This window comes from Oncorhynchus clarkii, chromosome 3 (genome assembly GCF_045791955.1).
Source record: "Oncorhynchus clarkii lewisi isolate Uvic-CL-2024 chromosome 3, UVic_Ocla_1.0, whole genome shotgun sequence".
NCBI lineage: Eukaryota > Metazoa > Chordata > Actinopteri > Salmoniformes > Salmonidae > Oncorhynchus > Oncorhynchus clarkii.
In genome coordinates, this window is record NC_092149.1 from 32,204,098 (window position 1) to 32,221,465 (window position 17,368).

Genomic DNA, 17,368 nt, shown 5'->3' on the forward strand with positions numbered 1-17,368 from the left:
TCTACATAAGGGTGCAATTGTTTTTTTAACTCACAAGCAGTGTGCGGTTTTTCCTTCATATTGTTCAACTGTTACCATGCACCTGCAAAAAAGATTGCTCAGATGTGTGAGTGCCTTTTGAATTTTGAATATTCATTTCTCTACCATAAGCCAACGTAATTTCTCTATTGGAGGCCAACGTCATTTTAGAGAATTTGGCAGTATGTCCAACCCGGCCTCCTAACTGTAGAGCACGACACGTTTCCACAACATGTAACCACGCCAGCCCAGGACCTCTACATCCATCTTCTTCTTCACCTGAGGGATGGTCTGCGACCAGCCACCCAGACAGCTGATGAAACTGTGGGTTTGCACAACAGAAGAATTTCTGCACAAACTGCCAGAGACCGTCTCAGGGAAGCTCATCTGCATGCTCCTCATCCTCACCAGGGTCTTGACCTGACTGCAGTTCGGCGGTGTAACCGAGTTCAGTGGGAAAATGCTTACCTTCTATGGCCCCTGGCACGGTGGAGAAGTGTGCTTTTCACGGATGAATCCCAGTGTCAACTGTACCAGGCAGATGGCAGACAGAGCGTATGGTTTGCTGATGTCAACATTGTGGAGGTGGGGTTATGTATGAGCAGGCAAAAGCTAAGGACAACGAAAACAACTGCATTTTATCGATGGCAATTTGCGATACCGTGACAAGATCCTGAGGCCTATTGTCGTTCCTTTCATCCGACGCCATCTCCTCCTGTTTTAGCATGATAATGCACTGCCCCATGTCGCAAGGATCTGTACACAATTGCCACCAAATGGTGGTCACACCAGATACTGACTGGTTTTCTAAACCAGCCCCTATTCCCAGTCATGTGAAATCCATAGATTAGAGCCTAATGAATTCATTTAAATTGACTGATTTCCATATAAGAACTGTAACTCAGTCAAATCTTTGAAATTGTTGCATGTTGCGTTTATATTTTTGTTCAGTGTTATATATATTTATTTTTCAAGTATTTTATTTTTATTCAAATGGGGCTAGCATGAAATGAGAGGGGAGCCAGAGAAGGAGGGAGATGCAGAATAGGGTATGGGCTGGGATTTGTATCCACTCTGGCTAGACCAGCCTCAGGCACGTATACAGTTTGAAATGGGCAGCAAGCGTATTATTAAATTGCTGTCCAAAAACACTTAGAAATACCAAACCACCCATTTTTTATTAGTTTGTTATGGGAGTTGCCCTAAACGCCTAATGGAACCAATTTCCATACTGCATAAAACGGTATCTGACTGTACATCCACACATACTCTCTTCACATAGCCAGTTTCCCCAGTTTCCATTCCCCGACCAGGCCTTCCTATGCTATTAATAACATGTATCCCTCTCCTCCTCCCCCAATACACAGACAGTCCCACCCACACATTATTTTGTAGTAGTAGGATGAAGTTGCCATTAGACACTGATCTAAGCTCAGTCTTGTGTTGAATTATTTTTATTTGTTTTACCTCTAATGGTTAATGTTAGTTTGGGGAGGGTAAACCGATCCTAGATCAGTCCTCTGCTACCTGTATCATTGTATAGGTCATGGTCTCCCTCAGCTGCAGGGAAGCCTGCATCGCCTCCTCAGCTTGGGTCATGTTGTAGTGGGTGAACTGCACCGACTCCTGGTGTGTGGAGGCACTGCAGGGTACAGGACATAAATCAGCCACAGTTATACATCGGTAAGTACTGTACACTCTAAGAACTGTGTTATAAATTAGAAAATGTTTTAGGTTGAGAGGATCAGAAGAGGTTAAGTGGTACAAATGACCATACATCTAGATTTAGGTAAAGGCTGAGAATTTGTCTGACATTGAGTGTTCTGCTTTCTTTGAGTGTTCTGCTATCTGAACACGGAATCAAATTATTTAGTTATGACAATTATGAAAAACAAAATTCCTAGAAATATGCTAGAACTATACAGTATATTTTCACTCATGATCATCTCATTATCGTCTCCTTTATTCTACACATGTTGACAAGGCACTACTCTGTTCCGTCCTTACCTAGTGGGTACGTGGGGTCAGGCTTGAAGGATATGTCAGGTGACCTGTCTGTAAGTGACAGGCACGATTGGTTCACATCCAGGCCTTCACTCTTGTTGGTTAGGTCAAAGGTCAGCTGTTGGTGGGCTTCCTTGAGACAGCTTAAAATGAAATAAACTTCATTGATGCTACACTGTTCAGGGAAATGAGATGCATCACCCCCATAGAACTATAGACAAACAAGCATACATCGGTAGAGATTCTATTAAATTACTAGAGGGGATATGTCAAACTCTCAGTTCCAGAATGGTATGATGATGGCAGCCGTTTTGGACAGGGAGAAATCCAAATGGAATGAATGGCAGTAGAGGCATAGGTGATACTTTCCTGCTTTTACTTATGCAGGAAAATAAAAGAAAGGCATGTGATGTATCAGAAATTGTGTAATAGAATTGTCAACCTAAAATATTGTCATATAATTATGAATACAGTTTCTACGTGTTTTAGACATTTTCTGTATAAATAGACTCTAAAATATCATCAACTGATTTCAGCCAGTGTATGGCTGTGGATTGACTGCATTGTTTGTATGGAATATTGGCAGTTAATTTGTAAAAAGATTGGAATAATTCTAATAAAACTGTCTGGCTAGTTAGCTAATGAAAATACTGTGAAGAAAATCTTCAAACTGATTGCCTTCACAATATTTGAATCACAACACTGGCTGCCCAACTCCCTGACCAAAATGGCTGACCTTTTACACCGTCATAAGATAGTTAATATCTATTATAGTATTCTAAATACTAATTATAGGCATACATCAGCACACAGGCTACAGAACACAGTGGAATTTGAACGTTTCCTGTCAAATTTGCTGCAATACGTCTTCATGAAGCAATGGAGAAATGAAATTTAAGACCTCACACAGGCCTCCAAATGTCAGTATCACCCACCCGTTTCGGTTTCACATCGCATTATCCTTTATTTTTAAGAGCAACACAACTGTGTTAGATAGAAGCCTTTTATGTTCCATGGATCAATGAAACCATATCCTGAGACACAACCAAAGACCTACGGCAGTTAAATCTCTATCTTGGCTTACCAGACCTGCTCGAAGGCCTTGTTGATGTGCTGCTGCAGCTCTTGCTGCGTGGTGTCATCATCTGGGCCTCCCTCTTCAGATGGCCCTGCAGGGGGTCACTGACCAGCTCGCTCTCCCTGCGGGCCCTCTCTCTGGGTCAGACACTCCACTACCAAATCCAGGGGCACGGCCGTGTCTTCCAGGGCCCGCTCTGCCTCTTCCAGCGAGAGGCATGTGGGAGACTCCCCAAACATATGGAAGAAGGTACTCTGGTCAGATGAGACTAAAATTGAGCTTTTTGGCCATCAAGGAAAACACTATGTCTGGCGCAAACCCAACACCTCTCATCACCCTGAGAACCAAATCTCCACAGTGAAGCATGATGGCAGCATCGTGCAGTGGGGATGTTTTTTGTCGGCAGGGACTGGGAAACTGGTCAGAATTGAAGGAATGATGGATGGTGCTAAATACAGGGAAATTCTTGAGGGAAACCTGTTTCAGTCTTCCAGAGATTTGAGATTGGGACAGAGGTTCACCTTCCAGCAGGACAATGACCCTAAGCATACTGCTAAAGCAACACTTGAGTGGTTTAAGGGGAGACATTTACATGTCTTGGAATGGCCTAGTTAAAGCCCAGACCTCAATCCAATTGCTACTCTGTGTTATGACTTCAAGATTGCTGTACAACAGCGGAACCCATTCAACTTGAAGGAGCTGGAGCAGTTTTGTCTTGAAGAATGGGCAAAAATCCCAGTGGCTAGATGTGCCAAGCTTATAGAGACATACCCCAAGAGACTTGCAGCTGTAATTGCTGCAAAAGGTGGCTCTGCAAAGTATTGACTTTGGGGGGGTGAATAGTTATGCATGCTCAAGTTCTGTTTTTTTGTCTTATTTCTTGTTTGTTTCACATCTTCAGAATGGTTGGCAAGTTGTGTAAATCAAATGATACAAACGGCCCAAAAATCTATTTTAATTCCAGGTTGTAAGGCAACAAAATAGGAAAAATGCCAAGGTGGTGAATACCTTCGCAAGCCCCTGTAGATCATCTAGATGATTAAACATGTGTGCTATAATTCATTGTCAACAAGCACACATACTTCCAGAAAAAACAAAAATAACACCCTCAGGCATAATTAGATTACGATTAGTTTACCTAATAAGGGTATGATTTAGGTAGAGTAGACTGCACCAGACGACACAACAATGCATACAAATAGCATAGTGGAATGCAGATTCCCAAAGCAATTTGAGAGGTTCCTGAAGTTAACAAATTAGGGACACTGACAGATTGTGTTCTGTGACATGCGTTCGACAGTATACGTGTTGATTATGTTTTTTGTAAGCAAAGGGAGTTGAACATTAAATAGTTCTCCCACTGCCATATGAAGTATTAGTGACCTGTGTCAGAGCTTCGATCTCTATCTCCATTGCCTGTACGCAGAACTGCAGTCTGTCCTTCTGCTCAGTGACCTCATTGATCCTGTCACCCAGCCTGTCTCAGCTGTCACTCTCATCCCAGCCTGTCTGACAGACGGAGAAGAGCCCACGGTCACGCACAGTATTACTTTGTTATTATGGGGTATAGATGTGAACATGAGTTGATCATCTCTCTGTCAATGCATCGCCTGCTGCCTGGCATCAGGCATCCATATCAGTCTCTGTACCTTACAGGCTGTCTGGTGCCTCAGGGCCCGCCTCTCCTGCCTTGTCTGCTGTGATTGGTCGCGTTGGTGCTCGGCCGTGTCCGTGAGCAGCTTGTTATTGGTCTCCCAGTCTGTCATTCAGTAACGCTGACCGGGCTTCCTACTCGTAGTGGCCATTCCTACCAACATGAATAGACAGCTTGAATTGAGTTAGTCAAAGGTTGTAGAGATCTGTATGCAGGTCTAGATCCTTCCATCAGCAAAGGGAAATTCCTTTCCACTAAAATGTACATTTTTGCTAGTGTTATGTCCCAACCAGAATGGGCACACAGGCTGTTATAGCACTTCCCGATGTTTCTACATTTGTTTTCTTATTATCATATGTCAAATAGTTGGGTATGAAACCTGGCCATGATCAATTGAAAAGGTTACATAATGCTTTAAAGTAAACCTTTTCTAATCTTTTCCATGGGTGGAACGGGTCGACACAGAATAGGAAGGACGGTAGTAGTCATGACTATCACGTAAATGTAACTGAAAACCTACCCGTCTATCAAATGAAGCATGAAATGTGAAAAACCTGGGGTAAAAGTTAGCTATGGTGGAAAAGCCCTAAACATGCACACCGAAGACCCTGTAGCTGCGTGGGACTACCAGAGCCTGTAGTAGCTGCAATGCATTCTGGACAGCAGTTTACATGTTTATGTGATCTCCTGATTACTTTACATTCCAGACAGTTATGTGAGGTTGTTGGCCCACTGTCACAACCCCCGTCTTTGTGCACTGACTGTTCCACGGAGAGATATGAGTTTCCTTAGTGAAGGATAAGTGTGACTACAAATGGGATTTTAGGAGTTTCAATTCAATCCTTCCCATATTTTCCAGGAGGGTTGAACTGGTTCAGTGCACCCGGGTACATTTTCCATTTTCATTACGAGCAGTTTGTTATGATTCATTTAATTTGAGGCAATGGTGGAAAATGAAGTTCAGTTGGTAGACTAGATTGTATTCTGCATTCTCATGGTTCTTAACCTGAAACGGTGACAGGCTCAGATTTCCAAAGTAGGCTAGGCTAGGCTATACTGTAGCCTAGTCCTAGTCATACATGCTTATGACAAATCTTACAATGCATTATAACGGCATCATAATGCATTGTACAGGAGTATGGTTGCAAAGCTACCGGTAATTTACTAAAGTTACTGTAATTTTGGTAATTAGCAGGAAATTTATGGTAATTTATACTTGAATAACTTAAAAATGTATGCAAGTATGTATATACACTACATGGCCAAATGTATGTGGACTCCTGCTTGTCAAACAGCTCATTCCTTGTGCACGGGGGCATTGTCATGCTAAAAAAGGAAAGGGCCTCCCCTAAATTGTTGCCACAAAGTTGGAAGCACAGAATCGTCTAGAATGTCACTGTATGCTGTAGCATTAAGATTTCCCTTCACTGAAACTAAGGGGACTCACCCAAACCATGCCAGCCCCAGAGCATTATTCCTCCTCCGCCAAACTTTACAGTTGGCACTATGTATTTGGGCAGGTAGTGTTCTCCTGGCATCCGCCACACTCAGATTTGTCTGTCGGACTGCCAGATAGTGAAGCGTGATTCCTCACTCCAGACAACGTGTTTTCACTACTCTAGAGTCCAATGGCGGTGAGCTTTACACCACTCCAGCCGACGCTTGTCATTGTGCATGGTGATCTTAGGCTTATGTGCAGCTGCTCGGCCGTGGAAACCCATTTCATGAAGCTCCCTACAAACAGTTCTTCTGCTTACGTTGCTTTCAGAGGCAGTTTGGATCTTGGTAGTGAGTGTTGCAAGCAAGGACAGACGGTTTTTATGTGCTTCGTCACTCAGAAGTCCCGTTCTGTGAGCTTGTGTGGCCTACCACTGCACGGCTGAGCTGCTGTTGTTCCTAGACGTTTCCACTTCACAGTAACAGCACTTACAGTTGACTGAGGCAGCTCTAGCAGGGCAGAAATTTGATGAACTGACTTGTTGGAAAGGTGGCATTCTATGAAGTGCCAAATTGAAAGTCACTGAGCTCTTCAGTAAGGGCCATTCTAATGCCAATGTTTGTCTATGGAGATTGCATGGCTGTGTGCTCGATTTTATACAGCTGTCGGCAAATAGCCAAATCCACTCATTTGAAGGGGTGTCGACGTATGTGTGTGTGTGTGTGTGTGGAGAGAGAGATAGATCGATAGAGTTTCTAGTGGATAAACCATATGGTTTATGGGAAAATTGACAAATGAATGAAAAAAAACACAACTAGTACACAATTGCATTATTTTCAATTAACTCTGCAACTCTTCCAAATACTGCCACCAGTTTGGCCACAAAACATTTTTCATAACACATAGACAAAGTAAAAAGGAAAGTGTAAAAAAATAAAGCATATCTCATTGTGAAACCCTCATTAATTCACTACGTTGGTTTATATTTAGGGTTACCGTTTTATACCATTGTCATTCAATGTTGATTTTACAATCTTATTACATTGAAAAATATATTTTGCATGTGGTAAGGCAACAGAGTGCCAGAGATTAGACACCTGTGATAATCTGAAGTACCCAAAAATGCCACTAGGTGTCATCTGATAAAATTCCATATTCCTTGAAAGTTATCAAAATTCTGGTAGTTTACTTTTAAACCTAGAAAAAGTTTCCAGTAATATACACTCCCTTTGCCACACCATACAGGACTTACTTACCAAAAAATATGTTCTGACTTCTACTTCTCAAGACTATTTCTTTACATTCCTTGAAATGAAGAGACTAAATAACACAATCAGTCTACACTACAGGCAACTAACTGTCTGGTGCAACAACATAGAATCAGAAGAATAATAGAACAATAGCATTCGAACACAGTGCAATGACATGTCATAATCATTTAGTAACATTACATCTGTGCTGAATCTACTTTCACTAGAACTGACTAGTGGCTACAGCCACCATAAATGAAAGGGGTGTGTTTGATCACATGTGCCTGCTTGGTCTAGAAACAAATATCATGAAGCGAAAGGTTTTAAAGCAAAGCTTTTTATTACAAGTATTAGTGAAAGATACACTTCAAATTGTAGCAAAGCAAAACTGAAGGCCTAAAATAAAGAATTATTAAACAAGAGACATTTAAAACTGAAATAAAAAAAGACCTGTTGGTACAACAGAGTTTGAAACATACAGAGTAGTAAGGGAGAGAGATGGAGGCATGGAACTCATGTGGCTACCTTGTTCTAATCATCAAACACCCATTGATTTTAGCTGGTGCCTCAGGACTCAAAATGGTATCACAGCGCACAATCCTAACTGACGCACGTCAAATACAAAAATAACCTCAAGATACCGATGAAACATATAGGGAACCCTTTAAAAGTCCAGCATTCATGGCCACTGACGAGATCTGTCTTCAAACCAGTGCAACGTTGGGAAAACAGCATCCGATAATCTCTCGAGCAAATTTTTCTTCAAAATCTTAACATGGACTGCGAATAGACTGAAAGCAAGCTGCTTGCACATCAAACAGATAGCTAAATGGAGTCAACATGTCTAAAAAGGATTTGTCTGTGGGTATTAGGTAGAAAAGCCTATTAAAAAAGTTCTGAACAGGGTTGACGACCCCTTCCAAGCTCCATGCCTCTGACCTCTGACCCTAGAGTGAGGTTGGAACAACTAACAGACACCGTGGGCAAACAGAACAGCAATGAATTACTACAACACCTTGATTCATTATACAGGTACAAGTCAGCACACAGAACCCTCAGGCTCTTGTTCTTACATCCACACACGTGGGGAAACATACACTTTGTACGTTGGGGCTCAACAACTACTGTAGCACTATTAGTGGTTTGAAAAAAAACACGAGGATGCCATTTTGGAGTTAGGCCATTTTTTTTGTACTCAACTCCAGCGTTCCGTAGTCATAAATAAAACCCAACAACGAAGTAAGAACACACTTAAGGCGGAGGCTTGTATTTGAGCGGAATGAGACTTTTACACTCCACTCCTTCCTGTGTAAAAGTCTCTGGCACAAGGGAAACGTGAAAGGACAGAAGCCACACCTAACATCCTCTGCCTGAGCACAGTCACCATCATTCCCTCCTTCTCCTCTATTCTCACCCACTTGTACTCTACCAGGCCAGGGGAGTTTATATGGCTAACATATTAGCAGCTCTGGATGAGGATGTCAGTGGTCAGCTCAGTCCATGTGGTTCAGTAAAGGTTCCCCTAACCCTACAGGAGATGAGACGCAACATGTGGGGGTGGCCTCACCAAGATGGGAGGAGAGAACCAGGGAGAGAAGGAAGAGGGAGTACAAGGTGGTAAGAGGAGGAAGGCCTCTTCCCTTCACGAGGAGCCAAACAAGAAAGCTAAACAGCTAGACGCAGGGGTCTACATAATTAATACCTAATTTAAAATAAATAAAAAAACAGGTCCCCCTGCTCAACTGTGCCCCTTCGTCCGCCCACCACCACGTCGCTGTGCTTGCGTGTCTGGAGAGGATAAGGCTTCAACATGGAGGGGGGTGGGGTGGTTTAAGGCCTCGTCCCCTAGCTCCACCTCCACCATGCTGCCAATGAGACTAGCTGGCCGCTCGTTTATACACTCAATAAATACAGCATAAAATATTTTGCAATATACATTTCATATACATATTAAAAAGAACAACATTTAAATAGGACGACAAAATAAAACTTTCGGCTCAAGTCAGATAAGTGTTAAGACAAAAAAAAAACTAAAACAAGAATATCTTACGTCTGTCTAAAATAGTTACAAGAATATCATAATCAGGTATTAATCAAGCATTATACTGTAATAACCAAAGCAATATTTGCAGTTTTTCCTCTCATGTGGTATAACATATGCAGCATACCAAGGTAAGTGAGGCGCATATTTTATTTAAATCTTGTGTAAAGGTATCACCCCCCCCTGGACTGACGGGTACCCCAAATGACTCATACAGACCCTCAGAGCCCAAAACACCAACGAAAGTGGGCCCACTATCCTTCCATTAAGGACAAGACGGACACACGGCAGGGCGAGGGCATTGCACTAGGATGAGAGAATGCCATGGGCCAGACAACTGCCGACTTCCTAATATGGACGCCTTACACTGGAACACTTAAAAACCATTGGTGGTTTCAGATTCTTAAGGAGAAACCATATAAATGCAGGCGGACTCAAAACAGAGTCATCATCAGCGAAGTCACATGAGCTGGAGGCACGCTTTTAAAATGACCACCTAGTAGCGATAGCAAACTGTTTGGTGTCGTAATCCAATTCCCTTTCCCAGAGGAGGAAAATCTCCTCATTCACATAATAAAACAAGTCCTCGATACTCCACTGTATCTGGGAGGCGGGGATTGGAGGAGGAACAGAGACAGAAAACCTCTTGGCTTTATGTCTGAGTGAGAGTGGCAGTCTATAAAGTGCTGTGCTATGTTTGTCATTCGTGGGCAAGGCTGTGTCACACACACACACATCGGTTTAAAATGTGACCTCGCTTGTCAATGCAAGTTCCACTGTACCAACCAACCGAGTCCATTGGTCCAGACTCAAAATGCACCACTAAGTGAACGCTCAACCACAATCATATACTTTAACAAACAGACTGCGGGTCCTCAGTATCAATCTTGGTGTGTGTGTGTGTGTGTGTGTGTACTGTGCATAAAACGCAGGCGTTTTTTTCTTCAAACATGAGATAGATGTCTTTTTGATTTTCCATTTGACTTTTGTTTTACAGCACCACCATTAAGAAAGGCACTTTCTGTGGCCTTCGTCACTCTGCCATAGATTTACCTTCTACCCCCAAAAGAAAGAACTCAAAATCCAGTACATCTGTGCGTCACAGGCAAATGGAATGAACACAGACATAGCTACTGTACATATAGCTACTTTTCCATAGAGTATAGGAAACTCTGGGGTGATGTTTTAGACCTAGAAAGGCCTTGCTCATAAATATCTATAAACTAAGCACACAAAAAAAAAACTGCTGAAAACAAAACGAACATATGAAAAACGTTACCCACGACGATTTAAGGAGTTGTAATGTTATAAGGATGTTAGGCGAACACATCTGCTATATGTAAACCTGTGTTCTTTTGCCCAGGAAAATCTGAATGTTCTGTCGTCCTTGACGTTCATCATAATGTCAGCTTGGATGAGAGCTACGCTTGGTCGCTTGCTAAACAATGTCCCGATCCAGACACGTCACCTCCCTCAAATGGCACTTAGCCCTACTTCTCACTTTACACACACCAGAACCAGCCACATGCACAAAAACCCATCTAACTACAATGCCCTACTCTGTACCAACCAACACACACTTAACGTCTTCTGTCCTCTAGTCTTCCATCTTTTCTCCACTTCTCAGGGGAATCCGATGGCAGATCGACTGGCTATGGAATGTAGTCCTCTGGCAAAATCCACACACGTGGCAAAAGTCAGGAGAAAGTGGGGGAAAAACAAATGAGATTATAGACTGTCACATTGCAGACTTAATGGAGGCCTTTCGGCTTTGTATTCCGGAGCACAAGAAGTGCCCTTGGTTGCGCGTGGAGAAAAGCCACAGTTACGGGCCAAGTCTCGCTCTATAGGGGCCTCATAACCCACAAGGCTCAACCTCAAACACTGCGGGCCACATCGGTACTAAACGTTCATGATGACCAGTCAGGGTAACCATCTCATTCCGGTTTCTCCCGCTCTCCCCCTACTCTACAGGCGTCAACTCCCGCCTGAGAAAGACGATCTGGATCACAACAATTATGCTCTTAAAAAAAGTCTAACGATTCCATTTGGATTCTATGACAACAGGGAAGATCTGACAACAGCTGCCAAGAGTGCCAGAAATAGAAGCACCTCTAACTTCTAGAAGACAAGTCCACCACATCCCGATCCATAACAGTCTAACAATCCAGACACAAGTTACATGTCAAAATACATTCACCGCCAATGTACGCACGCCAAAATAAACAAATTAATGTTATACATTGCCACAGGACACGAGTCAACAGTCTATTGCATTATCAACTCTTACATATTTTATTACCGTTTATCTTTAATGATATTATTACTATGATGATTAACTATATAACTACATATGTTAGATTTTTTTTTTGTTAGCAAAAATAAGTGGTGTGAGCATTACAATAATGTGAAATGTACATATACACATCTTCCAATCTGGCTTTTTAAAAAGGCTTTTTGGACACTAGTGAAGATCATGAAGGCTCAAACTCATTGGCTTCCAGCCAGGGGAAGGCTAGAGTTGGGAAGGCTGTCAAATGCAACTACAGGGGGACACAGGATTCTACCATTGGACCACACTACCGTTCACCTATTGGGGCAGTCCTTGCCTTGAGAACTGTGTCCTCGTATCATTGTACCGTCAAAACAAGAGATTCTCAATGGCAACTGTTTCCACTAACAGTTAGGACAAGAATCCCTATAGTGCCCCACATAAGACCCTCTCATTTACCTCATTGGGAGGTTTACTACAGTACATTTGTACCCCCCCCCAAAAGGCCTACTCAGACTGCAAATTCTCAAAGGGGCACGGCAAGGAGGCCACCCCCCATAGCACCAGAGGCACGTGTTCGGTCTGACACACACTTCTTTTAGTGCAGATTATTGTCTCTCTCTTGAACACTAGGCATGCCTCACGTCAAAGAGCACAGAGGAGCTAAGCAGCGACCACACAAGTCACTCACTCAGTCTCCCGGACTTCCAAGATTCGTCGAACTGTTGACTCGAGAAGACAGCTAAGCTACTATTGGTTTGGATGCTCAGTTATATGGCGAAGAAAAAAAATGAAATGTCGGCTTCGCTCTCCTGCCGCTCATGACTGAGGCATGCCTCGATTCTTAGTCACCTTGAGTACATGTAGATATAGCAGCTAGATCCATGTCTGATGAGGATAGAGACAGAGTGCAGCACGACTTGATCTGCTAAAATACTGCTGCTATTAGGCAAAGACAATAGGATAAACTAACACACACAGAATATATATATATATATTTTCTATCATGAGGATTTCAATGCGATGCAAAATGTAGCTTAGTCAACTTTCTCCAGCTACATTTTGCCCTTTAACTCCCTTGTTTGAATACATTTTAAAGGCTAGGATCTCCACATCATAATCCATCGATACAACTTCCATTTAACTGTTCATTTCCAAAACCAGGCACTTGATTTCTAACCCATAACACACTCACTGGCATAACCATTCGACCTCTGAACCCCTCTACTCCCCTTCATAAAGAGGAGCAACGGGTAAGTGCCAATTTTGTGAACAGAGTTCTCATAGGAGATCTGGGTTCTGCTACATTCTCGTAACTCACTGCTACAGACTTCCAGATATTCAAACCGTATCTTCTAGAAGAAGCTTCCTTCCCCTCAGCTAAAAGATTATTGCACTAGGAGAAAGCAACATGATCAGTCATTCAATTTTGGATCTTCCACCACAAATTAAAATCCAAGAGAGCGGATAGATCGAAAGAGCAATGAGATAGAAAGAATGCAGAAATAAAAACGCTCGTCTCATATTAAATTACTATATCTTGAGCGTACTAATAAATACTGGAAAGAATGGTAAAAAAAACAAACAACAAAACAAGCACCTTAAATATCAAAACACGATGTACAGGAAAGAAAATTCAAAACAGGGTCACATTGCAATGTAGTTAGTTGATGTGACAGCACATTAGACCTATGCCATAGGGGACTGACCTAGGGTGTGATATCATTGTATTACCCTCTATGATGTGTGCCAGCGTATACGCACAGCACTTATTGGTTCAAGTCAAATGATAACGAGTTGGAAATCATATGATTAGCATCATAGCTTATTCCCCAGACAGGTTGGGACTTTTGAAGAGAGCATTTACACCGTTTAGACTCCAGGTGGCACTGTGCTCACAATAATAGCTTGTGTTCGTCTCCTACCACACAGTGTCCATTGACACACTCACACTTTTGATAAGTCACCATTGGCTAAAAAAAAAAAGCTGGAGAGGAAAGGAGAGGAAAATACCAGTGTCAAGCTTGTGCGCAGTGATGGGTCTGCACCAATAGAGATCCACCCTTCACACTCCTGATCCTTTTCTTCTTCTCTCCTCAACCTTTGATGAAAGAAAACCACGACTAACCACGAAAAACTAACCGTTTTAACTAACCGTTAAAAACTGAGCTGATGTAAAAGGCATGATGACGAAAGGGAACGATTTCTGCAACGTTGACCAAACACATCCGGAATCAAAACAGATCTCCTTCATGACCGGAGAAAAGGAGGGAGGGACTGGAGGAGGGTGGGGGCGGAGTTGGGGTGCCCAGGAAAAGCAGTTGGCTGGGTTAATATTGCATAATAGTGCCAAGTTCTTCCTCTCTTGTTTTAAAGCAGCGTCTGTCTGCATCCTCAGTCCATTGCGGGGGGCTTCCCCCACCCCCCTCTTCCCTCTACACAGTGTCAGGTCCGGATTGACTGGTTGTGGGGGGATGCAACCCTCCTTGACTGGCAGGCGGGGCTTGTGTGTGTATGTGTGCTTTAAGTGCGGTGATGGTGGTGTGGGGTGGTGCTCAGGCGAAGTACATGGTCCTCAGCGTGTCGTGGTGAATCTGCACCGCCTTGGCCAGAGCCTGGGGGTCCCGACCGTTACTCTGACCAGAGACATGGCTGCCCTCCGCACTGGGAGAAGAGAAGACATTCATCAGGACAGAGAAATACATGAATGGATCAGAAAGACAGGTCAACTATCATACACACACTTCTTTGAAGCTATATGTTTTTTTTACGTAGAAAGCTAGCTTTCTGGCGCTGCTTTGGGGGGCGGGGGGGGCAGTAAACTACCTAGCGCTGCTTTGAGGGGGCAGTATACTACCTAGCGCTGCTTTGAGGGGGCAGTATACTACCTAGCGCTGCTTTGAGGGGGCAGTATACTACCTAGCGCTGCTTTTTGGGGGGGGGGGGGGGTAATACTACCTAGTGGTGCTCCTAGTGGCCGCGGACTTTACAGCAGGGAAACTTAAAACTCTTTTACCATATTTCTATCAGCATGTTTAATGTGCAACCAGAGGGAGAAAAATTCCATACCACCTTTACTCCACACACAGAGACATGTACAAAGCTCTCCCTCACCCTCCATTTGGCAAATATGACCATAATTCTATCCTCCTGATTCCTGCTTACAAGCTAAAATTAAAGCAGGATGCACCAGTGACTCAGTCAATTTAAAAAAAGTGGTCAGATGAAGCCGATGCTAAACTACAGGACTGTTTTGCTATCACAGACTGAAATATGTTCCGGGATTCTTCCGATGGCATTGAGGAGTACACCACATCAGTCACTGGCTTCATCAATAAGTGCATCAATGACGTCGTCCCCACAGTGACCGTACGTACATACCCCAACCAGAAGCCATGGATTACAGGCAACATCCGCACCGAGCTAAAGGCTAGAGCTGCCACTTTCAAGGAGAGGGACTCTAACCCGGAAGCTTATAAGAAATCCCACTCAGTCCTCCAATGAACCATCAAAGTATCAATACAGGACTAAGATTGAATCCTACGACACCGGCTCCGACGCTCAGACTACAAAAGGGAAGCACAACCGAGAGCTGCCCATGTTCTACAGCTGCACCATTGAGATCATCCTGCCTGGTATGGTACCTGCTCGCGCTCCGATCGCAAGGCACTACAGAGGAAAGTACGTGCAGCCCAGGATATCACTGTAACCAAGCTTCCTGCCATCCAGGACATCTATACCATGCGGTGTCAGAGGAAGGCCTTAAAAATTGTCAAAGACTCCAGCCACCCTGGTCAGACTGTTCTCTCTGCTACCGCACGTCAAGCGGTACCGGAGTGACAAGTCCAGGTCCAAGCCACAAGACTACTGAACATCTATTGCTGCCCGCCCCCTCTCCTTTACACCGCAGCAACTCTGTTAATATCTATGCATAGTCAGTTTATTAACTCTACTTACATGTACATATTTTAATATTAATTCTTAACTCTATTTTCTTAAAACTGCATTGTTGATTGGGGGCTCGTAAGTAAGTAAGTATTTCACTATAAGGTGTTGTATTCGACACGTGACTAAAACAATTTGATTTGGGGGCAGTATACTATCGAGCGCTGCTTTGGTGGCAGTAGAACACGGAAAAAAACAGTAATGCCGTACTGTACATTTCACCAAAAATAGATAGGAAATATGAAACGTAATGTTGAGCACAACAGAGGCGAAGCATGCAGAAACACTGAACCAGCCCAGATTGTTTTGTGCAGTGACAGAGTGACCCCCACCCCTATCCCTGCCAATCACCTGTCGTGCTCCTTGTCCACCAGATGGTAGCGGGCACGGAAGGCCACCAGGTGGGCGTAGTAGGCTGGCGCGGGGATGGAGACGGAACGGGTACAGCGCACGTAGGTGTGGCACAGCTGGTAGGTGAGCAGCTGGAACTCATCGGCCGTGAAGCAGTTGTCGTCCCACAGGACGTGGTAGTGGGAGGGCCGACTGGTCCCCTGGGGAAAGCAGACAGCAGACGTTACACATACTACACAGCCTCAATTTGGGGATTTAATGGATGTGGTATAAAAAGTGATGTAGAAAGACAATGGCTTTCAACTAAAACTCTGGACAATTAGAATGAGGTATAGGCCTATTTATTTGCAAATGTAGTCTCATTTTTTTCAACTTAAAAACCAAAGAGTGTTTGGTAGTTTAGTTTCAGTAAAGAACGGTTTACCTTCCAAAAACCAAAACCCCAAAAAACGCAGTGTGAATAAAGTGCGTTTAAATTCTAAAAAGACAGCGTTTTTCCCGAGACTTCATGAAGTCATTTCCTGAGAGGAAGGTGCAGTGAGGAAGGTGCAGTGAGGCAGCAGGCTAGATGAACAGGTGGTGAAATGCTGCAGTACCTGTATTCCAGCGTGACTGCAGAGGTAAAAGTCAAACTCGTAGGGGTGCGTGATGTCCGTGTCCACCGTGGTGCCAGCAGGAATGTTTCCACTGCGTCCAACCTGAACGAAGAGAACATGTCGATTTGGGGTCATTATTTATAACTGCCCACGTTAAAAAACATCCTTCCGTCTGTCCGGGTCTACTTCAACACCAAGCTTCACACACATCCATTCATTAAACTTTCCCCTTGGACTCATTTAATGACGTCAGAAAGGGAACGAACGGAGGGAGGAGTAGTGTTTATTTTTTAGATTTACCTTTATTTAACTAGGCAAGTCGGTTAAGAACAAATTCTTATTTACAATGACGGCCTACCCCGACCAAACCCTAACGACGCTGGGCCAATTGTGCGCCGCCTTATCTCCACAGCTCTGAATGATGTTGTCTACAAATGACCAGAATAATGACTAAATTGATTTCTCCTTGTCCGTCAAAGTTAACTTCACTTGTAAACAAGGTGATAACTCCAAAAGCCCTGCTCTCCCAGGCCTCGAGTGGCACTCCAGGTCCGTCAATCAGGCCTAATGCTATAATGGAATAGAATTACCAGGGGTGAGGAGAGCAGGCCCATTGACAACAGTGTAATGGGATAATTAGGACAACCATTTAGAGCAGTTAATAAAACACCACGGACCAACTCTGTAACACACAGTTCACCCTTAATCTATAAAGGGCGTT

The 17,368-nt window shown here is 43.5% G+C and overlaps 1 protein-coding gene and 1 pseudogene across 2 annotated transcripts in view; both read right to left on the minus strand.

Moving 5' to 3' along the window:
- Window positions 1-1,530: 1,530 nt before the first annotated feature.
- LOC139385500 (tektin-2-like) lies at window positions 1,531-4,905 on the minus strand (annotated as a pseudogene).
- Window positions 4,906-7,763: 2,858 nt separating this feature from the next.
- LOC139393339 (protein argonaute-3) overlaps window positions 7,764-17,368 on the minus strand; it is a 46,511-nt gene continuing 36,906 nt past the window's right edge. For both annotated transcript variants that reach the window (XM_071141976.1, XM_071141977.1), the window contains exons 17-19: window positions 16,648-16,749; window positions 16,052-16,251; window positions 7,764-14,419 (exon numbers count right to left, since the gene is read on the minus strand). In XM_071141976.1, the coding sequence (XP_070998077.1) occupies window positions 14,311-14,419; window positions 16,052-16,251; window positions 16,648-16,749 (411 nt within the window). In that variant the 3' untranslated portion in view covers window positions 7,764-14,310. The remainder of the gene's footprint in view (window positions 14,420-16,051; window positions 16,252-16,647; window positions 16,750-17,368) is intronic.